Source organism: Scyliorhinus torazame, chromosome 1, assembly GCF_047496885.1.
Source record: "Scyliorhinus torazame isolate Kashiwa2021f chromosome 1, sScyTor2.1, whole genome shotgun sequence".
In the NCBI taxonomy this organism is placed as follows: Eukaryota; Metazoa; Chordata; class Chondrichthyes; order Carcharhiniformes; family Scyliorhinidae; genus Scyliorhinus; species Scyliorhinus torazame.
In genome coordinates, this window is record NC_092707.1 from 10,093,957 (window position 1) to 10,121,271 (window position 27,315).

General features: G+C 45.6%; 1 protein-coding gene across 5 annotated transcripts in view; it reads left to right on the top strand.

Moving 5' to 3' along the window:
* The window catches only part of sfswap (splicing factor SWAP), a 155,631-nt gene that overhangs the window by 41,888 nt on the left and 86,428 nt on the right, over positions 1-27,315 (top strand). For all 5 annotated transcript variants that reach the window (XR_011949477.1, XM_072518075.1, XM_072518159.1 and 2 more), the window contains exons 11-12: positions 15,467-15,638; positions 16,269-16,481. Coding sequence is in view for 4 of the 5 variants with exons in the window: in XM_072518075.1 (XP_072374176.1) it covers positions 15,467-15,638; positions 16,269-16,481 (385 nt within the window). In the remaining variant the exon portion in view is untranslated. The remainder of the gene's footprint in view (positions 1-15,466; positions 15,639-16,268; positions 16,482-27,315) is intronic.

Genomic DNA, 27,315 nt, shown 5'->3' on the forward strand with positions numbered 1-27,315 from the left:
TGACAGAAGAGAACTAAGAATGCACGCACTGATCTGTTTCTGGTTTGGTGTTTCTCTTCCTTTAACAGTTGGAAAAATGCACAATAGAATCATAGAATGGTTATGCCGGAAAGAGGTCTTTCAGCCCATCATAACTGTGCCAACCCCATAAGAGCAAATGGTCCAGTGTCACTCCCTCATCATTACCCTGTAACCCTACAGATTTTCCTCTTCGGGTAATGATCCAATTCTCTTTTGCAAGCACCAATCAAATCTGCCTCCACAACAGTCCAAGGCAGTGCATTCCAGATCCTAACCAGTCGGTGCATAGAAATACTTTTCATCATGATTCTTTTTTAATGGCAGCAATCACCTTAGATCAGTATCCTGCAGTTCTTGATTCTTCCACCAATGGGAACAGCTCCCTTTCTGCTCTATCCAGACCCCTCATTATTTTGAATAATCTATCAATTCTCCTCAACCTTCCCAGCAAGAACATCCCCATCTTCTCCAGTCTATTTACTGAAGTTCCCCATCCTTGGAACCATTCTCTTGAATCTTTTCTACATTCTCTAATGCCTTCGCATCCTTCCTTGCACATGATGCCCGGACTGGATGCGGTACTCCAGTTTAGGCCGAACCAATGTTTTATCAAGTTTATTATAGCTCTTTGTTTTTGTACTCTGTCCCTATTTTCATGCCTTATTTTTTTTTAACAAACAATTTTTAATGAGGTATTTTTGGCATAACAAACAACCACAGTACAAAAACAATAGAGTACAAAGAACAGTAATCAAAAAGCAACCGCCGACATCTGTCCCTCTAAGGCCCGCCTATTTAACCCCCTACTCTATACTACCCTAAACCCCCCCCCCCCCCCCCTGACACCGACCCTCTCAAAGCGAACTTGATCTTTTCCAGGCCGAGAAAGCTCGCCATGTCGGTGAACCAGGCCTCTGACTTCGGAGGCCTAGATTCCCTCCAAGCCAGTAATATCTGTTGCCGGGCTATCAATGAGGTAAAGGCCATAACATCCACCTCTCTCTCCTCCTGAACACCTGGGTCTTCCAACACCCCAAAGATCGCTACCCCTGGACTCATTTCCACCCTTGTCTTCAATACCCTGGACATGACATCCGCGAACTCCTGCCAATATCCACTAATTTTTGGGCATGCCCAGAACATGTGGACATGGTTCGCTGGTCCACCCGCACACCTGACACACTTGTCTTCCACCACAAAAAATCTACTCATCCGGGCCGCTGTCATGTGCATCCGGTGCACCACCTTAAATTGGATTAAGCTGAGCCTTGTGCATGTAGCGGTCGCGTTGACCCTGCTCAACGCCTCTGCCCATAGGCCGTCCTCCTTCTCGCCCCCCAGTTCCTCCTCCCACTTACATTTCAGCTCTTCTATATGCATCTCCTCCGCCCCCATTAATTCTTTGTAGATGTCTGAGTCGCTCCCCTCCACCTCCCATCCCCTAAATCGACTGGGTCAGGCTGTGTACCATGCCCCGGAAGCCAGTGTTAGAACGAATAAGACGACCTCGGACTATTTTTGCCTGCACCAGGGGACAAGACAGGGATGTCCCCTCTCCCCACTATCCTGGAACCCCCTTAGTGGCAGGAGTGGGAAGGATGATACCTGCCTGCGCAGAAAGTCCCGCACCTGTAAATATCTAAAATCATTCCCTGCTGCCAACCCGAACTTCTCCTCCAGCGCCCTCAAGCTGGGGAATCTCCCTTCCAGAAACAGGTCCCCCATCTTCTCAATTCCTGCCCTTTGCCATACCCGAAATCCCCCACCTAGGCTCCCAGGAGCGAATCGATGGTTGTCACATATTGGGGACCAAACCGATGCACCCGCTGCACCAACGTACCTCCTCCACTGACCCCAGATCCTCAGGGCCGCCACCACCACGGGACTGGTAGAATATCTCGCCGGTGGGAACGGCAACGGTGCCTTTATCAGCGCCCCCAAGCTGGTGCCCCTGCATGAGGCTGCCTCCATCCGCTCCCAAGCCGCCCCCGTCCCCACTTCCTTAGCATTGCAATATTGGCCGCCCAGTAATAATTACTAAAATTTGGCAGGGCCAGCCCCCCCTCCCCCCGATTACTCTCGAGCATCACTTTTTTCTTACCGCCTAAACAGAGCCCAAAATAATTTTGTTGATCCTCTTAAAAAAAGATTCGTCATCTTAACCGACTGCACCCTTCCTGCCAGTGACAGCGGCAGCGCATCCCATCTCCGAAACTCGCCCCTCATCTGCTCAACCAGCCGGGACAAGTTCAACTTGTGTAACTGGCCCCAGTCGCGCGCCCCTTGTATCCCCAGATATCTAAAATTGTCTCCCACTAACCTGAACGGTAACTTCCCCCAGCTGGCCCTCCTGACCTCTTGCCTGGACTACAAACATCTCACACTTCGTCATATTCAATTTGTATCCCGAAAACCGTCCGAATTCCCCCAAAATCATCATAATCTCCCTCACCCCTGCCCCTGGATCTGCTACATATAGGAGTAAGCGATACCCTATGCTTCCCCCCCCCCCCCCCCCAATCAGCCCTTTCCAGCCCCGAGAAGCTCTCCGAGCAATTGCCAGCGGCTCTATGACTAACGCAAACAGCAGTGGGGAGAGGGGACATCCCTGTCTTGTCCCCTGGTGCAGGCAAAAATAGTCCGAGGTCGTCTTATTCGTTCTAACACTGGCTTCCGGGGCATGGTACACAGCCTGACCCAGTCGATAAAGCCCCTACCAAACCCAAAGCGTCCCAGCACCTCCCAGAGATAGTCCCACTCTACCCGGCCAAATGCCTTCTCCGCGTCCATGGCCACACTACCTCAACTTCCCTTCTCTCCGGGGGCATCATAATCACATTAAGCAGCCTTCTTATATTGGCTACCAACTGCCTACCCTTGACAAATCCGGTTTGGTCCTCCTTAATCACCTCCGGCACACAATCTTCAATCCTGGAGGCCAGCACCTTAGCGTCCACATTAAGCAACGGGATCGGCCTATAGGACCCACATAGCTCCGGGTTCTTGTCCCGCTTCAATATTAGCGAGATGGTGGCCTGTGACATCGTCGGGGGCAGCACCCCTCTATCCCTCGCCTCGTTAAAAACCTTAACCAGCAACGGCCCTAATATCCCCGAAAATTTCTTGTAAAATTCCACCCGTCTGGCCCCGGAGCTTTACCCGACTGCATCGCCTACAAGCCCTCAGATATTTCTTCGGCCCCAATTGGAGCCCCCAACTCGCCCACCAGCTCCCTACCCACCCTTGGGAAAGTCAACCCGTCCAGAATGCGTTTCATCTCCTCGGGTCCCGTGGGGGGTTCCGAGCGATAGAGTCCGCTATAAAAGCCCCTAAACGCCCTGTTAAGCCCAGCTGAGTCCCCTACCAGGTTCCCATATCCGTCAACCACCTTATCAATTCCCCTGGCCACCTCCCTCTTCCCCAACTGCTGTGCCAGCATTCTGCTGGTCTTCTCCCCATATTCATACAGCATCCCCCTCGCCTTTCTAAGCTGCCCCACTGCCTTGCCCGTGGACAGTACCCCAAACTCAGCCTGCAGCCTCCGCCACTCCCTCAACAGTTCCGCCCCTGGGGTCACCGCATACATCCTGTCTACCCGTAGGATCTCCTTGATCAGTCGGTCCGTCTCTGCCCTGTCCGTCCTGTCCCTATGAGCTCGGATTGAAATCAACTCCCCTCTCACCACTGCCTTCAGCGCCTCCCAGACCACCGCTGCTGAGACTTCCCCTGTGTCGTTGACCTGCAGGTAGTCCTGCATGCACTTCCCTACTCTTGCACACCGCCTCGTCCGCCAATAAGCCAACGTCCAATCGCCACTGCGGGCGTTGGAAGTTCTCCTCACTGGCCTGCAGTTCCACCCAATGTGGGGCATGGTCTGAAATAGCGATGGCCGAGTACCCCGTGTCCGCCACCCCCGCCAGCACATCCCTACTCAAAATGAAAAAATCAATCCAGGAATACACTCTGTGTACATGCGAGTAGAAAGAAAACTCCCTAGCCATCGGCTGCCTAAACCTCCATGGGTCAATCCCCCCCCCCCCCCCCATCTGCTCCATGAACCCTATCAGTTCCTTTGCCATCGCTGGCACCCTCCCAGTTTTCGAGCACAACCGGTCCAGGCCGGGGTCGATAACCGTATTAAAATCCCCTCCCATCACCAGCTTGTGCGAGTCCAGATCCGGTATCTTCCCCAGCACCCTCTTGATGAATTCAACATCGTCCCAGTTCGGCGCATAGACATTAACCAACACCACCTTCCTCCCCTCCAGCTTACCGCTCACCATAACATAATGGGCCCCCCCCCCGTCCGAAACTATACTGCCCGCCTGAAATTGCACCCGCTTATTAATTAAGATTGCCACCCCTCTCGTCTTGGTATCCATCCCCGAATGGAAGACCTGACTGACCCAGCCCTTCCTCAGCCTAACTTGATCCGCCACTCTCGGGTGTGTCTCCTGCAACATCACCATGTCCGCCTTCAGAGCCCTCAGGTGCGCGAACACATGGGCCCTCTTGACCGGCCCATTCAGCCTTCTAACGTTCCAGGTGATCAGCCTGGATGGGCCCCCCCCGGCCGATCAGCCATCCCCCTTTCTGGGCCCGTATTTTCATGCTCTCAACTTGCTCTGCCACCTTCAGTGATTTGTAGATGCACACCTGTGGGTTCGGTCCCTCTGTTTCTGTGCCCTTTACACAAAAATCATTTTATTTTGCATTACCTGTCCCCGGTCTCCCAAACAAAATGAATCACTTCACACTTTTCTGCATTTAAATGTCATCTATTAGCTGTTCCACCGAGCTGTCTGCCCCCTTTTGAAATTTAACATTCCTCACCATTCATATTTGTTATTGATGACTAGTTTCGGGCAGTGTCAATTCACCTCAAAACCTGCGTTAAACAAGTTAAGCATTGCCAAAAGGTATTTAGCATTCATCACTGTCATGATGAGCATGGTGGATGATTTTTCAACATGAAAAATGTAAACCGAAAATGTTGAACAAGATTCAGCAGGTGTGCATCATCCGTGGTGAGAGAAACAATGAGGTTTCCAGACCGGTCGGTATCATTGTTCTTTGGAACTGAGTCATATTGGACTCAAAATGTCAACTCTGTCTCTCGGTCCATCGATGCTGCCAAACGTGCCGAGTTCTTCTTGCACATTTTGATTTTAGATCTCCAGTATTTTTCATTTCATGAAAAATGCAAAACCATCATCAAAGAAGCAGCAGTAGTATATCTATGTGAATAAAAGATTACTTCACCGTTGCTCTATTTCCATTAAAAAATTAATTGCGTCAGTGACAGGTCAATGGAAGCAGTGGCGGCTATCTATTCATGTTTCAATATCAGAACTGGAATATTACTGAAGATAGAAATTAGTTTGTATTGGAATGTTAATTAGGTTTAACAGCGTGAGCGCTTAAGTGTGCTGTCTGTAATTTGTTTTCATTTTCATATAAGTTTCTAATTTCTGTAGTAAATAATAGCTTCCAACCCAGCTGTGCATAAACAATATAAATAATCGTATGGAGACAGACGTCCATTCTAAAGGTTTGAGACTGGTTTGTTTGTTTTAAGCTGTGGGTGCAGGCAATAGTATAGGAACAAGGATTGCCGTTACAAATGGATTACAAAGATTATTTTGTTTGACAATGTGCAAGAACAGTCGAAAAGTAATTGCTTTTAAGACTACCCCTATTTTGAGGTTCATGGCTATGAAACCTAATTGACAGAATAACAAAATGCATCATGTTCACCGTAAGTGGTTCTGTGCCTCAAAGATTAGTATGTTTTCTCAAGTTGTAAATTATACTGATATTTACATCCATGGAATGATTCCACATTTATGACAACTGTAATTATTTTATAGCCCCATTATTGGATGCATATAAATCTGAAAATGTCGACGTCTGCAATAAGTTTGTTATGCTTCTCGCACAATGATCAGATTGTAGTGAACTTCAGTTTAAGGCAATAAGAAATAACAGGAGAGGCCCATCAAGCCTACTCTGCCATTTAGTAAGATCATGGTCGATCTGATTGTGGCCTTAACTCCACTTGCCTGCCTGCCCTTGATAACCTTTGACTCTATTGTAGATCAAAAATTCTGACCAATTCAGCCTTGAATGTATTCAATGGAATCAAAATTTCTTAACTCTAATCTGTGGGTGGTGTTAAAAATGCGTTATTTGATGTACTTAAATCATGTGTCTGGAAAATGTCGCATAATAAATTGACTAAAATATGTGGAGACCTTGAGTGCAAGGGATCACATGAACTCATTAGCAAGAATTATAAATGAGTAATGTAAATCTGCATCATAGAGCTTAATTTTAATTGCAAAGCTTTTGTCCAGTCTACTCACCATGGACTACTCGCCAAAATCAGTTGCATTCTTGGACACACTCGTCTCCATCAAGGACGGTCACCTCAGCAGTTCGCTTTACTGCAAACCCACGGATAACCTCACGATGCTTCACTTCTCCAGCTTCCACCCTAAACACATTAAAGAAGCCATCCCCTATGGACAAGCCCTCTGTATACACAAGATCTGCTCAGGCGAGGAGGAGCGTAACAGACATCTACAGATGTTGAAAGATGCCCTCGTACGAATGGGATATGGCGCTCGACTCATCAATCGACAGTTCCAACGCGCCACAGCAAAAAACCGCACCGACCTCCTCAGAAGACAAACATGGGACACAACTGACAGAATACCCTTCGTCGTCCAGTACTTTCCCGGAGCGGAGAAACTACGACATCTTCACAGCCTTCAACACGTTATCGATGAAGGTGAACATCTTGCCACGGTCATCCCCACCCCCCCACTACTTGCCTTCAAACAACCGTGCAACCTCAAACAAACTATTGTTTGCAGCAAACTACCCAGCCTTCAGAACAGTGACCATGACACCACACAACCCTGCCATGGCAATCTCTGCAAGACGTGCCAGATCATCGACATGGATACCACTATTACACGTGAGAACACCACCCACCAGGTACGCGGTACATACGCATGCGACTCGGCCAACGTTGTCTACCTCATACGCTGCAGGAAAGGATGTCCCAAAGCGTGGTACATTGGCAAGACCATGCAGACGTTGCGACAACGAATGAACGGACATCGCGCGACAATCACCAGGCAGGAATGTTCCCTTCCAGTCGGGGAACACTTCAGCAGTCAAGGGCATTCAGCCTCTGATCTCCGGGTAAGCGTTCTCCAAGGCGGCCTTCAGGACGCGCGACAACGCAGAATCGCCGAGCAGAAACTTATAGCCAAGTTCCGCACACATGAGTGCGGCCTCAACCGGGACCTGGGATTCATGTCACATTACATTCATCCCCCTGCATGGCCTGCAAAATCCTATCAACTGTCCTGGCTTGACACAATTCACACCTCTTTAACCTGGGGTTACCCCATCTCTGGATCTGTAAAGATTTAATCACCTGCTAATGCTCGTATTCCAAGCATTGTCTGGCATCTTTGAATCTGTCTATATATATATGTTTCTGGAACATACCTCTTCATTCACCTGAGGAAGGAGCAGCGCTCCAAAAGCTAGTGACATCGAAACAAACCTGTTGGACTTTAACCTGGTGTTGTCAGACTTCTTACTGTGGTAAAGAAAGAGAGATACACAAAAGGCCAAAGTTAGAGGAGTAGAGTGCCTTTGGGGGAGTTTGTAGGGCTGGAGGAGGTATATGAAGTGGGATGCGGCAAAGCCTTAAAGGAATTTCAACACCGATCAGAATTCAGAATCGAGGTATTGGAAAGCCAGGAGCCAATGTAGTCCAAGGTCACAGCTGTGAAAGGTAAGTGGGACTTAGAGTGGCAGCAGAGTTTGGATATGTTGATGTTTGTAGAAGGTGAACAATGGGATTCTGGTCAATTTGGAATAGTTGACTGGGGCAGGGTGAGGGCGTGACACTAACATGAACATGGGGTTCAGCAATATAGGGGCTGTTACAGAGGTGGGGAAAAATACTTCTTGCCACTTAGTGTTGATGTATTTGTTAGTGAAGAATTCTAATATGGCTTCACTTGATCTGGGGTGATTGTGATTATATTATCACAAAATAAAATAAGCTCTAAACTTGTATAGCAGTTGTACCCATACAAGAATGGCACTAATTTATAAATGACATTTATGCTTCTAAATTATATCATATTTAGGAATCCCTTTCAATTATTTTGTCAAAATAACTTTTTCCTTGTTATTCTGGTCAGACTTGTTATTCCGCTCAGACTTTATCTTTGGTTCCCTTTTTCAAATGCTGTACAAGGACAAAGTGGTGAGCTGTTTGGTACTAAGGGACCAAATAGAGTGCTATTAAAGAAAAAAGATGTCCATTCATTTGAGGGTAGCTGATTAATCATTCTGTGAAAATGTATGTCACCAATTCTTGAGCTGAATGTCAGACAGAGACTTTATCTCAAATGTAGTCATTCTTATACATTCCTGCCTCGGAAGAATTTCCCAACTGAACTCCTGTAGGAAAAAGCTCCACTGTTTCACTGCTGATGTCCATTTAAGATGATCACCAATGAAAGAATTGATAAAATGGCACATGGTGAGGCGCCGCTGTTTAAAATGCAAAGATTTCATTATCTAATACCAAGGAGCAAGAGTTCTGCAAAGTTATTAACTAAATTACTATTTTTGTTTGGCTAAACGTTTTATGCATGGTTAGGTTTTCCCTGGGAAATGGAGCTGTTCTCATTAAACATTGATGGGAGAAAATACTTTGGAACGGCTTTGTGGGAAAGTTAGTGGATAGGTTTTTCATTAGACACACCACTTGAATATTATATATAAATTTGTCAGGGCATTGATCATTTTTTGTTTGCTCCTACAACAAGCAACTGAGCACAAATTATGCTGCTAGAAACAGCTCTAACACTGAAGTGCTGATATCTCTGTCCTATGTTTAGGACAGTAAGAAGTCTCACAACACCAGGTTAAAAATCAACAAGTTTGTTTCAAACACTAGCTTTCGGAGCACTGCTCCTTCCTCAGGTGAATGAAGAGGTATGTTCCAGAAACATATATATAGACAAAATTCAAAGATGCAAGACAATGCTTAGAATGCGAACTATTTTTAGGAATCACTTGCATACCTAGACAATTTATAATGAAAGTGAAGTTGGTTCTCCTCTTTCTGTGCCTGCTGAGCAGTGGATTGCATCATTAGAATGCTTTACCAGCATTGCAGGTGTTGAGACTGGGCTATATTCATGAAGAAGTGTGTGGCTTAAAACCGTATTCCTGAACCTGTTGAAAGCAAATGACTATGATGCCTTATTGATACCTTTACACCTGACAATTTACTCTTCCTTGCGCCATAACTATCCAAATCCTTCCTTACCCATTATGAGCGATCCAAGTGGATCACAATCAAAGGATATTATTTGCTCCTAGCTCTCATGTGTTTCTCCTGTAATTAGTTCTAATGTTGTTCTCCTCTGAGGGAAAACTTAGTCAAGTCCAAAAATGCGCAAGTGAGGTGGATTGGCCGTGATAAAATTACCCCTTAGTATCCAGAGATGTACAGGTTAGTGGGGATACGGGGATAGGGCAGGGGTGTGGGCCTAGGTGGGGCGCTCTTTCAGAGGGCCGGTGCAGACTCGATGGGCCGAATGGCATGAGAATTCTTTTTCTATTGTCTGCTTTAGTTTTTATCGATATGCCATTGTGAACCTTGTAATTTGTTTAAAGTACTTTGAAGGGTGTTTTTGTTTTCAGGCTTTCTCCACCAATAAATTCTAAATTGTTGCCAGCACTCTGATTTGAAGTAAATTTAAATCAAACAACGTGTCCAATACTTCATTTTGCTCGGCGTCATGCAATTGCTGCAGTGCTTGGGTTATTCCAGTTTCTTGAAGGGCTTCCTGACCATGCTGTGGGCAAAGAAACACCATCCTATTGATTTGTGTAATGTGATTCCTGGAGTCTTATGCGTGAGGCTTTGAAGTCGTGGTCTATTTAGGTGAACACCAATGTGTTTAATCTTCCCAAAAAGGTCAGCGTCCCATCAGGTTCAAGTAACATTTAGTTTTAATAGGAAACCCAATTACTGGTGTTGCACTGAAACCCTCAGAGCTGGGGTAGATCGAGAGCAGGTGGTTAAATCACCAACTTGAAGTAAATTTTGGCACAATGCTTGGCACCACATGTAGTCTAGGCTTTAAGGGTATCATTATAGTTCTCTCCACTCTATTTTCATGTCTGCTTTGCTGTTCTGCATTAGACAAGTATGTGATCCATGCTAGATTGTCAGGAACACAGCGTTTCTGTATGTGTCTGACTTCCTCTCATTAACTTGCTCTTTTTATGAGCCCAATGAGTATTGCTGAGCTGCTTAACTCTGGAGCATGTAGATTTGATACTTGGATAAAGAAGCCCTAACTTCATGTCTTGATTTTTTTGGATAACCTAAATTAAATGAATGCTCTTTGGGCATTAACTAGTCGAGGTTTTGCTTTCTGTACAGAGCGAATAAAGGGCATTTTGAAAATCTAGGCAAAAAGTTTTTTATTTGCGAGAGCACTTCTAATGCTGGGATTCCTTATTCTTCAAATAAAGCACAGAAAGAAGCTATTTGGTGCATTTAATATGTCCTGACTCTTCAAAATAACTTTGATTACTCATGAAGCCCCGCCTTCTCAATCTTGTCCCTCGCCTGAGGCGTGGTGACCCTCCGGTTAAATCACTACCAGTCACCTCTCCCTCTCAAAGTAGAGAACAACTATGGTCACCTGGTATGGTGACTTTACCTTTACCATTTAGTCTCTTTTCCCAAAATCCCAGCATTTTGTTCCTCTTTTGAGTATACATCCAACTCCCTTTTGAAAGTTATTAGTGAATTTGCTTCCATCACCCTTGCAGGCAGTGTATTGCAGATCGTAACAAAAGTTGCTTTGTTCCAACAAATTCTCACTTCGCCTCTGGTTCTTTGATGATTAGTTTATATTTCTTTTATTACCAACTCTCCTTCCAGTGGAAACAGTTTCTGTTCGTTTGCTCTCTCAGAACCATGCACCTGTATCCCATAACCTCCTCTTCACAGAATCATTACAGCGCAGAAGGAGGCCATTCGGCCCATCATGTCTGCACAGGCTCTCCAAATGTGCATCATGACTTAGAGCCAGTCTCCCTGCCTTTCCCTGCACCTCTGCACATTGTTTCTATTCAGGTAATCATCTAATGCCCCATCGAATGCCTCGATTCAACCTGCCTCTACCAACCTCCAGGGAGTGCATTCCAGATCAGAACCACTTGCTGTGAGAAAATGTTTTCTCTCCCATCACATTTGCTTCTTTCGTAAATCACTTTTAATGTGTCCATTTGTTCTTGATCCTTTTACGAGCAGAAACAGTTTCTCCCCATCGACTCTTCCATCTTACCCTTCCCTATTCTAAAGTTTATCCAATCTCTACTTTCCTCATACCAATCTAATATATCGCCCTCTTCATTCTTTTTGAGGTCTTGATTCACTTCCTATATGTTCCCAGAATGAACAGTGTTTTCCAGTTGGAGCCTAACTATCATGTTTCTTTCTATTCTTTAGTTCCTTATATCAGTGGTGCCTGTGCTATTAACGTTCTGTGGGAGAATGGTAGTATCCCAGAACCTTAATGAAGGCTATACTATAGGCTTAAAATACAAGTTGCTATATGTTCATCGTATTCACTGGGGAGATGGTGGCATAATGGATATGTCAGTGGGTTAGTAATCCAGAGGCTCAGGCTAATGCTTGAACATGGGTTCCAATCCCATCTTGGCATCTGATGGATTAGTTAACAAAATCTGGAATTGCTGGCCTCAGTAATGGTTTACTATCCACTTTACGTTCATAGTGTCATAAGGGTTTTACTGCCCATCTTATCTGTGCTGGCCACCTAGCTTCTATCAATTCTAATCCCATTGTCCAGCACATGGTCTGTAATCTTGCATGATGTGGCGTTTCAAATGCTCATCTGAATGCTTCTTAAATGTTACAGGAAGAAGTCTTACAACACTAGGTTAAAGTCCCAACAGGTTTGTTTTGAATCACTAGCTTTTGGAGCGCAGCTCACCTGAGGAAGGAGCTGTGTTCCGAAAGCTAGTGATTCAAAACAAACCCGTTGGACTTTAACCTGGTATTGTAAGACGTCTTACTGTGCCCACCCCAGTCCAACGGCGGCATCTCCACATCATTCTTAAATGTTGTGAGGGTTCCTGCCTCAGGCAGTGAGTTCCAGACTCCCACCACCCTCTGGGTGAAAAAGCTTTTCCTCAAATCTCCTCCCATTCTCATGCCCTTTACCATAAATCTATGCCCCCTGGTTATTGTTTCCTTCAGGGAAGGAAATCTGGCTTAGATGTGAATTCAGATCCACAACAATTTGGTTGACTCTTAACTGCCGTCTGAGCTTCTGAAATGGCCAAGCAAGCCACTCAGTTCAAAGCCATTTAGAAATGGGAAATGAATGCTGGTCCTGTCAACAACACCAACCAGAATTACAAAAAAAATCTTTCGCCGTCTTTCTGATTTATAACCGAATCACACATTTTTCAAAGCTTTTGCGCAGGGCAAGCTAGCAGGTAAGAAATACAAGTACTGATAGACGGACTTTCCTTTTACCATAACTCATGGGCTGCATTTTGAATACTAGTGGAAAATACTTTGGAAAAGAGTGAAAACAACAGGGTTGTGGTGATGGGAGACTTCAACTTCCCCAATATTGACTGGGACTCACTTAGTGCCAGGGGCTTAGATGGGGCGGAGTTTGTAAGGAGCATCCAGGAGAGCTTCTTAAAACAATATGTGGACAGTCCAACTAGGGAAGGGGCGGTACTGGACCTGGTATTGAGGAATGAGCCCGGCCAGGTGGTAGATGTTTCAGTAGGGGAGCATTTCAGGAACAGTGACCACAATTCAGTAAATTTTAAAGTGCTGGTGGACAAGGATAAGAGTGGTCCTAGGATGAATGTGCTAAATTGGGGGAAGGCTAATTATAACAATATTAGGCGGGAACTGAAGAACATAGATTGGGGGCGGATGTTTGAGGACAAATCAACATCTGACATGTGGGAGGCTTTCAAGTGTCAGTTGAAAGGAATTCAGGACCGGCATGTTCCTGTCGGGAAGAAGGATAAATAGGGCAATTTTCGGGAACCTTGGATAAAGAGAGATATTGTAGGCCTCGTGAAAAAGAAAAAGGAGGCATTTGTCAGGGCTAAAAGGCTGGGAACAGACGAAGCCTGTGTGGAATATAAGGAAAGTAGGAAGGAACTTGAGCAAGGAGTCAGGAGGGCTAGAAGGGGTCACGAAAAGTCATTGGCAAATAGGGTTAAGGAAACTCCCAAGGCTTTTTACACGTACATAAAAAGCAAGAGGGTAGCCAGGGAAAGGGTTGGCCCACTGAAGGATAGGCAAGAGAATCTATGTGTGGAGCCAGAGGAAATGGGCGAGGTACTAAATGAATACTTTGCATCAGTATTCACCAAAGAGAAGAAATTGGTAGATGTTGAGTCTGGAGAAGGGTGTGTAGACAGCCTGGGTCACATTGAGATCCAAAAAGACGAGGTGTTGGGTGTCTTAAAAAATATTACGGTAGATAAGTCCCCAGGGCCTGATGGGATCTACCCCAGAATACTGAAGGAGGCTGGAGAGGAAATTGCTGAGGCCTTGACAGAAATCTTTGGATCCTCACTGTCTTCAGGTGATGTCCCGGAGGACTGGAGAATAGCCAATGTTGTTCCTCTGTTTAAGAAGGGTAGCAAGGATAATCCAGGGAACTACAGGCCGGTGAGCCTTACTTCAGTGGTAGGGATATTACTGGAGAGAATTCTTCGAGACAGGATCTACTCCCATTTGGAAGCAAATGGACGTGTTAGTGAGAGGCAGCATGGTTTTGTGAAGGGGAGGTCGTGTCTCACTAACTTGATAGAGTTTTTCGAGGAGGTCACTGAGATGATTGATGCAGGTAGGGCAGTGGATGTTGTCTATATGGACTTCAGTAAGGCCTTTGATAAGGTCCCTCATGGTAGACTAGTACAAAAGGTGAAGTCACACGGGATCAGCGGTGAGCTGGCAAGGTGGATACAGAACTGGCTAGGTCATAGAAGGCAGAGAGTAGCAACGGAAGGATGCTTTTCTAATTGGAGGGCTGTGACCAGTGGTGTTCCACAGGGATCAGTGCTGGGACCTTTGCTGTTTGTAGTATATATAAATGATTTGGAGGAAAATGTAACTGGTCTGATTAGTAAGTTTGCAGACGACACAAAGGTTGGTGGAATTGCGGATAGCGATGAGGACTGTCAGAGGATACAGCAGGATTTAGATTGTTTGGAGACTTGGGCGGAGAGATGGAGATGGAGTTTAATCTGGACAAATGTGAGGTAATGCATTTTGGAAGGTCTAATGCAGGTAGGGAATATACAGTGAATGGTAGAACCCTCAAGAGTATTGAAAGTCAAAGAGATCTAGGAGTACAGGTCCACAGGTCATTGAAAAGGGCAACACAGGTGGAGAAGGTAGTCAAGAAGGCATACGGCATGCTTGCCTTCATTGGCCGGGGCATTGAGTATAAGAATTGGCAAGTCATGTTGCAGCTGTATAGAACCTTAGTTAGGCCACACTTGGAGTATAGGGTTCAATTCTGGTCGCCACACTACCAGAACGATGTGGAGGCTTTAGAGAGGGTGCAGAAGAGATTTACCAGAATGTTGCCTGGCATGGAGAGCATTAGCTATGAGGAGCGGTTGAATAAACTCGGTTTGTTCTCACTGGAACGAAGGAGGTTGAGGGGCGACCTGATAGAGGTCTACAAAATTATGAGGGGCATAGACAGAGTGGATAGTCAGAGGCTTTTTCCTGGGGTAGAGGGGTCAATTACTAGGGGGCATAGGTTTAAGGTGCGAGGGGCAAGGTTTAGAGTATATGTACGAGGCAAGTTTTTTACGCAGAGGGTAGTGGGTGCCTGGAACTCGCTGTCGGAGGAGGTGGTGGAAGCAGGGACGATAGTGACATTTAAGGGGCATCTTGACAAATACATGAATAGGATGGGAATAGAGGGATATGGCCCCAGTAAGTGTAGAAGAGTGTAGTTTAGTCGGGCAGCATGGTCGGCACGGGCTTGGAGGGCCGAGGGGCCTGTTCCTGTGCTGTACATTTCTTTGTTGTAGTGCGTCATTCAATTCCGTTCTCCGCTGTCCTTTTGGAAAGAATTGAACTGTGATGCCCGAATGTGTCAGATGCATCTTTTGCTGTGAGGGGTCATGAGATGCAGAACCATTGCAGTTCAAAGTTTTTAATTAATGTACCAGATAGTTGCGGACCACCCTCATTGGTTGCTGTCTTACTGGCCTAAGCCCTCTGAAACATTTTGTGTAGATCCAGATTTTTAGTGTTTTAAAATTGGAATGCCATTTAATGCTAATTTATCCTCTTTTCTAGGAGACTGCTGCATCAAGTACACTTGTGTGTTCTGAAAGCAGCACTACAGATGTCTTACAGTTTGAAGTACAGCAGGAAGCGACCAGTACAAGTGCAGCAAATGCTATGATTACCCAAACAGACTGCACCAGTTCTACTGATAAGCCCATTAATGACGGAAAACTAATAAAAGGTAATAATCGGACTGTGCCAGCATTTCTCTCAAAGATCTTTTCTTTTGTTGAGATTTCAAGAAAATGCAAGAGATGGAATTTTAAGTCTAACCGCGAAGATGTATATGAACAGATCTGTCAGCATGTGAAAAGAGAGGCAATGTTAATACTGAAGTGGTTTCTTTGTCCTGCCTCTTTATTCTAATGCCGATGGATGTGCTGCACGCAACAGACATTTTCCGCGTCGCTCTATTTCAATTCAGTTTTAACTTGCTGCACTTGGAAAATACTGAGTACATTTTATGCAGAGTAAAGAAATTGGAGTTGAGGTAGTCAAGCGAGTTTAAGCTTTGGTGTCCTCTGGGCAATATATCTTCATTATTCCTTTGCAAAATGGTGCCGATATATTTGACTTTGGAAGCTATTTACAAAGACGTTGTACAGTTTGATATACTGAATATTCTGGGCACCAAAGGAAAGCTGTTCATTAGATTTGCGAAGGAGCTGAATGCCCTGGATAATTAAGAATAATATATATTACATTTTGAAACATAAAAGTTTTCACCATTGTTCAATTAGTCACTTTTATAGATTTTAAAGATGTGGCCGTGGAAATGTTATAAATTATATTCCCATTATTTTCCGCATAGCATCTTTTGCACCGATAAGTTTTGCAATTAAAGCAAAAGAAAATGACATGCTCCCTCTTGAGAAAAAACGAGTAAAACTTGACGATGATAGTGATGAGGAGCGGGATGCACAAGAAACCTCCAATACTGATTCAACCAAAGAAATGGCTTCTTCCGTGCCTCCCGAGGAGAAGAAACCCCAGCTTACTGCAGAGGAAATTGAGGCCAAGCATGGTATGATTGTGGTCTTTGTGCTCGTAATTTGCGAATTAATGAGTTTTATTTAATTAGAAAATTGTTCTTTTGAATCAAACAATGTTTACAGTCGACCTTTAACTGCCTTCCACGTTTCTACATTTTAGTTGTACGTGGGTGTGCCCACGTCCCCTTGTGGGCTACTCTCATTGTTGCAATGAAACACACCATGTTGATCAAGGAGACTGCAGAACTTTAATCTGAACTGTTGGATGTGTGATTGGTTCGCTCTACCTGTGACACGCTGCTTCTGCAATTTAGCTTGAGCGTAGTGCTGTGTTGTGGCTCCACCAGATCACCTAATTTGTGGCTGTGCCTGGTGCTGCTCCTGGCATGGTCCCTAACACTGCTCACTTAACCAGTGAATATGCCAGGAATTAGTTTGAGATTATGATGGAATCTTCAGCTGGTGGCCCATAAAACTCATGGATGCCCATTTGAGAGCTGGTGAATCCTCAGCAGGTTTTGTTAAGAATGAAATGTTGTGACTGTTGTTCAGGAAGCCTACTTTTCTAGGTGTTTTACGTTTGGAATGGTACGAAAGTTGGAAAGTGTGGAGCACTGTTTGCTGATTGCGTTTTGATGGGCTTTTTTTTATTCATTCATGGGATGTGGGTATCGCTGACCAGGCCAGTGTTTGTTGCCCATCCCTAATTGCCCTTGAGCAGATTGACGCAACTGGGTGGTTTTCGAAGGGCAGTTAAAAGTCCACAACATTGCTGTGGACTTGGAGTCAGATTAGGCAAGACCAAGAAAGGACTGCAGATTTCCATAGGATCCATGCAGTGCAGAAGAAGGCAATTCGGCCCATCGAGTTTAAACTGACCCTCCGAAAGAGCATGCTACCTAGGCCCACTCCCTCGCCCCATCCCCGTAACCTTACCTAACCTGCATATTTTTAATTAATAATCTTTATTGTCACAAGTAGGCTTACATTGTAGTGAAGTTACTGTGAAAAGCCGCGAGTCGCCACATTCTGCTCCTGTTCGGGTACACAGAGGGAGAATTCAGACTGTCCAATTCATCTAACAGCGCGTCTTTCGGGACTTGTGGGAGGAAACCGGAGCACCCGGAGGAAACCCACGCAGACACAGGGAAAACGTGCAGACTTCGCACAGACAGTGACCCAGCCGGGACTCGAACCTGGGACCCTGGTGCTGTGAAGCCACAGTGCTAACCACTGTGCTGCCATACTTCCCGACTATCTTTGGACTGTGAGAGGAAACTGGAGCATCCGGACGAAACCCATGCAGGGAGAATTTGCAAACTCCACATAGACAGTCACCCGAGGTCAGAATTGAACCCGGGTCCTGGCACTGGGAGGCAGCAGTGCTAACCACTGAGCCACCCCCTTCCTTCCCTAAAGGCAATTAGTGAACCAGATGGGTCTTTACAAAAATCGACAATACTTTCATGACACATGATAAGATTCAATCCCAGGTCCCCAGGAGTACCCAGGTACCCTGGATCTCTGGATTACTAGTCCAGCAACTGCTGCATATTATGTATTATTTGTCTGGTTTTAATTTTTCTTTGTAAGAAAACCTTTCTAAAACCCCATGACAATTGCAGGAGCTCTTAAATGGTGAATATGCCTCATTTGACATGCCCTGTAGTTTCATCGCGTAATTCAGTTCCCATTTTAAGGTATTTTTTAAAACTTCATTCATGGGCTGGGCCAGCATTTATTTCCCATCCCTGAGGGAATTTTGAGCCTGCCGCATTGGTGTGGATCTGGAGTCAAATGCAGACCAGACCAGGTAAGGAAGGCATTTGTGAACCAGATGGGATTTTACGACAGTGGTTTAATTCCAGGGGTTTATTGAATTCAAATTTCAGCACCTGCCGTGGACTAGCAATCCAGAGACCCAGTAAAGCCCCAGAGCATTACTGGGTCTCTCTCAGGGTTGCTAGTCCAGTGACAATACTACTGCAACAGTGCCTCTTGGAATTCAGGCTTTATTTTTACATTCCAATTTAAAATTTCCTAAGTCCATAATTATGACAAGAACTACATCAGTAAACCTGCCACACTGTAATTGCATGCTCTTGGTCGGTAAACGTGCCTCCACCGCACCTCCACTGCCAGGAGGGTGTGTTTACAGCGTGGCAATTTTACAACAATTTCCATTATAAATGTGGACATTGGAATTTGTAATCGGAAGTTATTATGATTATGTGGATGCATGCAACATCAATTTTTAATTATAGGTGTTTCAAGAATTTAAACAGGCCATGCTACGAGCATATGAAATATGAGCAGAAGTAGGCTATTTGGCCCCTCGATCTTGCTCATTCTGTAAGATCATGGCAATCTGCCATGATTTGAGGTGCACTATACCTCTGTAGGTATACTTTCAAGACCCATCTCAGTCCATTTGTTCACGTATCTCCAAAGCAAATTGAGAACACGTAGGACATCCTACATATTGAGATTTGACAATGCCAATCTCTTTCATACCATCTGCCCTAATCTTAAATTTTGCTTTTAGAAATTAAACAGCATTTATTTCCCAGTTGCACTTTTACACCATGAACTGACTTTAATTGAATAATGAGGAGATATCTCAACAAAGGCTGCTGATTTATGACTTTTGCAGAAGATGAATAAAATCATGAAATATGATCCCAAAAGCACTGCAGGCCCCGTAACGGAAAAGGGCCCAGATCTTCCACACTCCCGATAGTCCGATACCAACTGTACACTCCCAAGATATGCTTTCACTCTAGACTTTCCTTAAGAAAGTCCTGAGTGATTCTCCTACCTGCAGGGGGCTGGCAGGGCCCAGGAGTGCTCCTCGCAGCTCTGGCTGCGGATACGGGGCCCTGCACTTCCGGTTAGGAGTCCACGCATGCGCACAGCGGCCGCCTCGTGGGACACGGAGGACTCGGACCGCAGAGCGGCATGTAGGCCCCGTCCGAAATCGCACGCGCCCGTGGGTCTGTGACGCCCGATCGTCCCCCTGGCGGTCTCTCTCTCTCTCTTCTCCCCCCCCCCCCCGCCCCCAAAATCCAGGGCAGCCATCGTGAACTCGGCCAGTTTTGCGCGGAGAATCGAGGGGGGGGGGGGCTCTTGTCAATGGCCCCCTACCCGCGCTGCATAGTTCGCGCGCGCCGGTCACGATTTCCAGGTAAACTGCCATTCTCCGCCCCCGCGGAGGCTCAAAGAATCCAGCCCCAGATTTATAAGTAAAACATTCACATTATCAAACTTTATTTATAACAAGAGTAAAAGATGAACATATAATGGAATAATTCAGTACCAGCCTCCACCCAGACACACTGTGAAGGGGCTGTGAAAGGCTTAAAAAAAAACAGGGATTAAGAGGTCTGAGAGATTTGAGGAACTTCACTGCTGGGGTTGAGGTCTTTGCAGGTGGCGATCTTTTCAGCACGCAAGGTGTTGCAAACCATTGGTGGGTTTGAATCTTGATTACCATCCATTAGAACTCCCAGACTGTAGGTCTTCATCTGGGGAATTGCCTTCACACAGGAGATTCAGGTCTGTGCAATTCTACTATGCCAACAACCAGATGGACACTCAGTCTCCTTGAGGCATTGCTGGAGTTTTCTACCTGAAGACTTTGGAGCAGATTTTGCGTCCATTCTGCCATTCAGCTGCTTTACTGATCTCCATGAAGCAGATCTGGCTGTATTGAAATGAAATGAATAAAAACGGCTTATTGTCACAAGTAGGCTTCAAATGAAGTTACTGTGAAAAGCCCCTAGTCGCCACATTCCGGCGCCTGTTCGGGGAGGCTGGTACGGGAATTGAACCGTGCAGCTGGCCTGCCTTGGTCTGCTTTCAAAGCCAGCGACTTAGCCCTGTGCTAAACCAGCCCCGCTAAACCAGTATTGTGACAAGAATTCTCAGATTGGGCTTTACCCAACCAATCTCACAAGAGGATTAAACTTGCAGAACTGGTGGGGGAGGCTGTTAGAAGTCTTTCAAACCAATAGTTCCCTTCACAGGTCTGGCTACTTACTGCATGCTGTCTTTTAAAAAGTGTGCCGTCCTCAGGTCTATCGGGGAGCCTTTTAAATTGCCTGACAGAGAGAGAGAGCTGAGAGAGTGTGCCTTAAAGCTGTTTCATGTCTCGATCTTTCTCAGAATTGACAAAATGGGGCTTGCTTCTCCTGATCCAGAAGTTTCTGGAAAGCTCCACCAAATCCCAAGCAAGAATTGGTCCAAGGCCTGGATTTCAAATGAGCTGGTTGGCTGGTTGCCAAGTCCATCAACTGACACCACGGGCTATGCCACAGACCATACTGAGTCCAAGGGATCTGCCAGATCAGTCTGTTTGCAGGGGAATTAGGTTCAAAACCACAAGTCTGTGATTTTAAAACCAACCAGCAGGACAGCATTAAACAAGAAACACACAACACACTAGGATTTAACAAGTTCCTTACAAACCTACGACTGCTCCCTTGTTCCACCGTGCTCCCCTGTCCCCCTCCCTCTGGTTATTTATTAAGCTGACTTAATACAGTTAAGCTTCTCATATAATTGTTGTAAATTAGATAATTTTTCAAGTGCGGACGCGGAGGGGTGTGGGGATGGTCGAAAGTGATCAGTCATGGCATTCCTGGTCCCGATCGCGGGAGAAACACCCAACGGCCGCCAACACAATTTTTACTGAGAATGGCAGCCGCTGCCGCTAGTAAATGCAAATAAAATGAGGCTGTGTGCAATATCCGACCATAAGCGGCAACAGTGAGCAAGTCACGTGCCTTGCACGTACATGCTTTTGGCACAAATCACAGAGAAGAGCTTCTTCCATTTTCTAGCTGCTAGCAAGCAAGGCACGAGGGCTGTGAAGATGAATAGTTTTGTTACAAGAAAGACAGAGACAGCCAGAGACTCAAACTGGCCAGAGACACAAATAGGCAGAGTACCTACTGGCCAGGATCCTGCATCTGAATCTGCTGGAGAGAGCTGTTCTGGAGAGTCCACTTTAGGACAGAGCTGTGAAAGTGTTAGCTGTGGGCTCTGCTCAACTCGAGAACAAGCAGTATAAAGATGATTTCTTGAGGTACGGTTTTGTCAATTGTACCTATGCAAATAAGGATGCAAAGCCCATGTGTGTTATATGAAGGGAAATACTGGCAAATGGGAGGAGAAGTTTCAGATTTTGAAAAAGATGTGGGTAAAACGTTCCTTTTGGGGTTGAGACCCTAGAGTCCGTAAACTTTCAGCTGGCTATAAAGACTATGCTGCTGTATCTGACCTGTGACAGCACATTAAAAGCACACCAATAGCCCATGACGCTGTCAGCATTCTGTGTAGCATCTCCCAGGAGTGTACAGTGCTGAGTAAAACGAGCATTTTGTTGCTATTGCCTTTCACACCGACCTACATGCGCGACGTTGGATTTTCCGTTCTCACAAAGATGAAGACCCACAAAGGAATTGGCTGAAGTCCGTACCTGATATGTGCATTGCCCCCTCCTCCTGTGAACCTGATTGGAGTGAGATCATGAGGACCAAGCAGGCTCCCCTTTTGCACTAAAGATAAGAGAACGTGGCGTAGTCACGAAGATCGGGCCAGCTGGCGAAAGTGGGACACGGGGAAAAGGTTTGAAAAACACTGAATTAGATAGTTTGTTCATGCTGAAGGTGACTGGTAGTTTATTTTTGCAAGTCCTACATATATGCGGCCAGAAACAGTTTCTAATTGGAAACTATGAAGAACCATTTCATGATCTATTGACTGGATTTCACCAAGCTGAAATGGTCTCTTTCCATGTTGTCATAACTCTATGATTCTAAAATGTTGCAGAAGATTAATTCAATCAGAAAATAATAAGAAACCTACCTTGCAGAGATAATGCATGGTGTAATATTTATCCTTGTTTTCAAGTCCCTCCATGGCCCCTCTATTCCTTACCTCTGTAACCCCCTATTACCCAAAGGGACAGGATTAGCACTTAAACATTCCAGGATTTAGATGCTTCAGGCAGGACAGAGGGGGTGCAAAAGGGGTGAGGGAGTTTCATTATTGGTTAAGGAGAATGTCACAGCTGTGCTGCGAGAGAACGCCTTGCAGAGCTCAGGCAACGAGGCAATCTGGGAAGTGATCAGGAATAGGAACGGTGCTGCCACAATGTTGGGTGTTTACTACAGACCTAACAGTCAGCGGGAGGTAGAGGAGCGGATATGCAGACAGATCTTGGAAAGACACATAAACAATAGGTTTGTTGTGGTGGGTGCTTTTAACTTTCCCTATATTGACTGGGAGACACTAACTGCTAGAGGCATGGATGGAGCAGAATTTGTAAGGAGCGTCCAGGACGGTTTCTTGAAACAATATGTAAATAGCCCAACTCAGGAAGGGGCCATATTAGACCGGGTGCTAGGAAATGAGCCCGGCCAGGTGATCGAAGTTTCTGTAGGAAATCATTTCGGGAACAGTGATCATAATTCTGTAAGGTTTGAGCTGCTTATGGAAAAGAACAAGAGTGGTCCTCGGGTGAAGGTGTTAGACTGGGGAAGACTAATTACAGCAGCATTAGGCAGGATCTGGAGAGTGTTGACTGGGCGAGGCTGTTTGAGGGAAAATCATCTGGCATGTGGGAGGCTTTCAAATGTCAGTTGATTAGAATTCAGAATCGGCATGTACCTGTGAGGATGAAAGATAAGGACAGCATGTATAGGGAATCCTGGATGACAAGGGATGTTATAAACCTTGTCAAAAAGAAAAAGGAAGCATTCGTAAGATCTAAAGGGCTTAGGACAGATGAAGCCCTTGAAGAATATAAAGCAAGTAGGAAGGAACTTATGTAAGGATGAAAAACAAGGTTCAGTTAGGGCACTTGAGGGATACAAGATAGCTAGGACGGAGCTCAAGAAAGGGCTTAGGAGAGCTATGAGGGGGCATGAGAAGTCCTTGGCGGGTAGGATCAAGGAAAACCCCAAGGCTTTTTACATTTGTGTGAGGAATAAAAGGATGACCAAGGTGAAGTTAGGGCCGGTCAGGGACAGTAGTGGGAACGTGTGCATGGAATCTGAAGATATAGGAGAGGCCCTAAATGAATCCTTTTCTTCAGTGTTCACAAAGGAGAGGGGCCATGTTGTTGAGGAGGATAGTGCGATACAGGCTGGTAGGCTGGAGGAGGTAGATATTCGGAAGGAAGATGTGTTAGAAATTTTGAGAAGTCTGAGGATAGATAAGTCCCCTGGGCATGATGGGATATATCCTAGGATTCTTTGGGAGGCGAGGGATGAGATTGCAGAGTTTTTGGCTTTGATCTTTATGTCCTCACTGTCTACAGGAATAGTGCCAGAAGACTGGAGAGAGGCGAATGTTGTCCCCTTGTTCAAGAAAAGCAATAGGTATAACCCTGGGAATTATAAGCCGGTTAGTCTCACTTCGGTCATAGGTAAATTATTGGAAAGGGTCCTGAGAGATAGGATTTATGATCATTTGGAAAGATACAGCTTAATCCAGGATAGTCAGCACGGATTTGTGAGGGGTACGTTTTGCCTCACAAGTTTGATTGTATTCTTTGAGGAGGCAACTAAGTACATAGATGAAGGTAGAGCACTTGATGTCGTATACATGGATTTTAGTAAGGCGTTTTATAAGGTGTCCCATGGTCGGCTCATGCGCAAAATAAGGCGGCATGGCATAGAGGGAAATTTGGCTGATTGGATCAGTAACTGGCTATCACATAGAAGACAGAGGGCGGTGGTAGATGGTAAATTTTCATCCTGGGGCCCAGTCACCAGCGGTGTACCACAGGGAACAGTGCTGGGTCCTCTGCTATTTGTGATTTTTATCAATGACTTGGATGATGGAGTTGAAGGTTGGGTCAGTAAATTTGCTGATCACACCAAGATTGGTGGAGTAGTGGATAATGTGAAGGGCTGTTGTAGGCTGCAAAGAGACATTGATAGGATGCAGAGCTGGGCCGAAAAGTGACAGATGGAGTTTAACCCTGATAAGTGTGAGGTGATTCATTTTGGTAGGACAAATTTGAATGCGGATTACAGGCTCAACGGCAGGGTTCTGAAGAATGTGGAGGAGCAGAGAGATCTTGGAGTTCATGTCCATAGATCTCTTAAAGTTGCCACCCAAGTGGATAGAGCTGTGAAGAAGGCCTATGGTGTGTTAGCATTTATTAACAGGGGGATTGAGTTTAAGAGCCGTGAGGTTATGCTGCAACTGTACAAGACCTTGGTTAGACCACATTTGGAGTATTGTGTGCAGTTCTGGTCACCTCATTATAGGAAGGGTGTGGAAGCATTGGAAAGGGTGCAAAGGAGATTTACCAGGATGCTGCCTGGATTGGAGGGTGGGTCTTATGGGGAAAGGTTGAGGAAGCTAGGGCTTTTCTCATTGGAGCGAAGGAGGATGAGAGGTGACTTAATTGAGGTGTAAAGATGATGAGAGGGATAGATAGAGTGGACGTTCAGCGACTTTTTCCTCGGGTGGATGTAGCTGTTACAAGGGGGCATAGCTATAAGGTTCATGGTGGAAGATATAGGAAGGATGTCAGAGGTAGGTTCTTTACTCAGAGAGTGGTTGGGGCGTGGAACGCACTGCCAGCTATGGTAGTGGAGTCGGACACTTTAGGAACTTTCAAGCGGTTATTGGATAGGCATATGGAGTGCAGTAGAATGATTGGGAGTAGATTGATTTGATCTTAGTTTCAGACTAGTTCGGCACAACATCGTGGGCCGAAGGGCCTGTACTGTGCTGTAGAGTTCTATGTTCTATGAACTTAAGGTAGGAATTAGGAAGGCTAAAAGGGGTCATGAAATGATGTTGGCAAACAGGATTAAGGAAAATCCTAAGGCGTTTTATACATATGTAAAGAGCAAGAGGTTAGCCAGAGAAAGGGTTGGTCCATTCAAGGATATAGGAGGGAACCTATGTATGGAACCAGAGGAAATGGGAGAGATACTAAATGAATACCTTGCCTCCGTATTCACCAAAGAGAAGGAGTATGGTGGATAAGGAGTATAGGGTAGAGTATGTAGATATTCTGAGTCATGTTGATATTAATAAAGAGGAGGTGTTGGGCATCTTAAAAAGCATTAAAGTAGATGAGTCCCCAGGGCCTGATAGGATCTACCCCAGAATACCGAGGGAGGCAAGGGAGGAAATTGCTGAGGCTTTGACAGTAATCTTTGTATCCTCATTGGCTACAGGTGAAGTTCCAGAGGACTGGAGAGGAGCCAATGTTGTTCCTTTGTTTAAGAAGGGTAGCAGGGATAATCCAGGAAATTATATCCGGTGAGCCTTACGTCAGTGGTAGGGAAATTATTGAAAAAGTTCTTAGAGATAGGAAACAAATGTTTATTAGTGATGGACAGCATGGTTTTGTGAAGGGGAGGTCGTGCCTCGCTAATTTGATAGAGTTTTTCGAAGAAGCAACAAAGATGATAGATGAGGGGAAGGCAGTCGAAGTTGTGTACATGGACTTCAGTAAATCCTTTGACAAGGTACCTCACGGTAGACTGGTACAAAAGGTGGAGTCACATGGGATCAGAGGACAGCTGGCACGTTGGATACAGAACTGGCTTGGGCACAGAAGACAGAGGGTAGCAGTAGAATGGTGCTTTTCTGAATGGAAGGCTGTGACTAGCGGCGTTCCTCAGGAATTAGTTCTGGGGCCTTTGTTTTTCGTGGTGTATATAAATGATTTGGAAGAAAATGTAGCTGGTCTGATTAATAAGTTCGCAGGCGACACAAAAATTGGTGGAGTTGCGGATAGTGAAGAGGATTGTCGGAGGATACAGCAGGATATAAACTGGTTGTAGTCTTGTGCGGGGAAATTGCTGATGGAGTTTAATCCAGACAAGTGTGAGGTAATGTACTTTGGAAGGTCCAATGCATTTCGGAATTACACAATAAATTGTAGAACTCTTGTGAGTACTGATAGGCAGAGAGATCTGGGCGTGCATGTCCACCGATCACTGAAAGTGCCAACGCATGTGGATAAGGTGGTCAAGAAGGCATATGGCATGCTGGCCTTCATCGGTCGGGGCATTGAATATAAAAATTGGCAAGTCATGTTGCAGCTGTACAGGACCTTAGTTAGGCCTCATTTGGAATATTTTGTACAGTTCTGGTCGCCACACTACCAGAAGGATGTGGATGCTGTGGAGACGGCACAGAAGTGGTTTACTAGGATGTTGCCTGGTACGGATGGCATTAGCTATGAGGAGAAGTTAGATAAACTCGGTCTGTTCTCACTGGAACAACGGAGGTTAAGAGGCGACCTGATAGAGGTCTACAAAATTGAGTAGCATAGACAGAGTGGATAGTCAGATGTTCTTTCCTAGGGTAGGAGAGTCAAGTACTAGGGGACATAGGTTTAAAGTGCATGGGGAAAAGTTTAGAACTGTTGTGCAAGGCAAGTTTTTTACACAGTGGTAAATATATGGAACGCGTTGCCTGGGGTGGTGGGGGGAGCAGGTACAATAGCGGCATTTAAGGGGCATCTAGACAAATATATGAATAGGGTGGGAATGGAAAGGACTGGACACTGGAAGTGCATACGGTTTTAGTTTAGGCAGGTACCATGGTCGGCGCTGGCTTGGAGGGCCGAAGGGCCTGTTACTGTGCTGTATTGTTCTTTGTTCTCTGCCCTCCTCCAATTCTGGCATCTTGAGCATCCCCGATTTTAATAACTTGGCTACCATGGCTTCAACTGCCTGGACCCTAAGTTCTGTAATTCGCTCCCTAAACATCTCTGTCCCCCCATTTAAGAAGCCCATTTAATCCAGTGGAGACCATGGTGCAGTGGTATTGTCACTGGACTAGTAATCAGAGACCCAGGGTAATGCTCTGGGGACCCAAGTATCC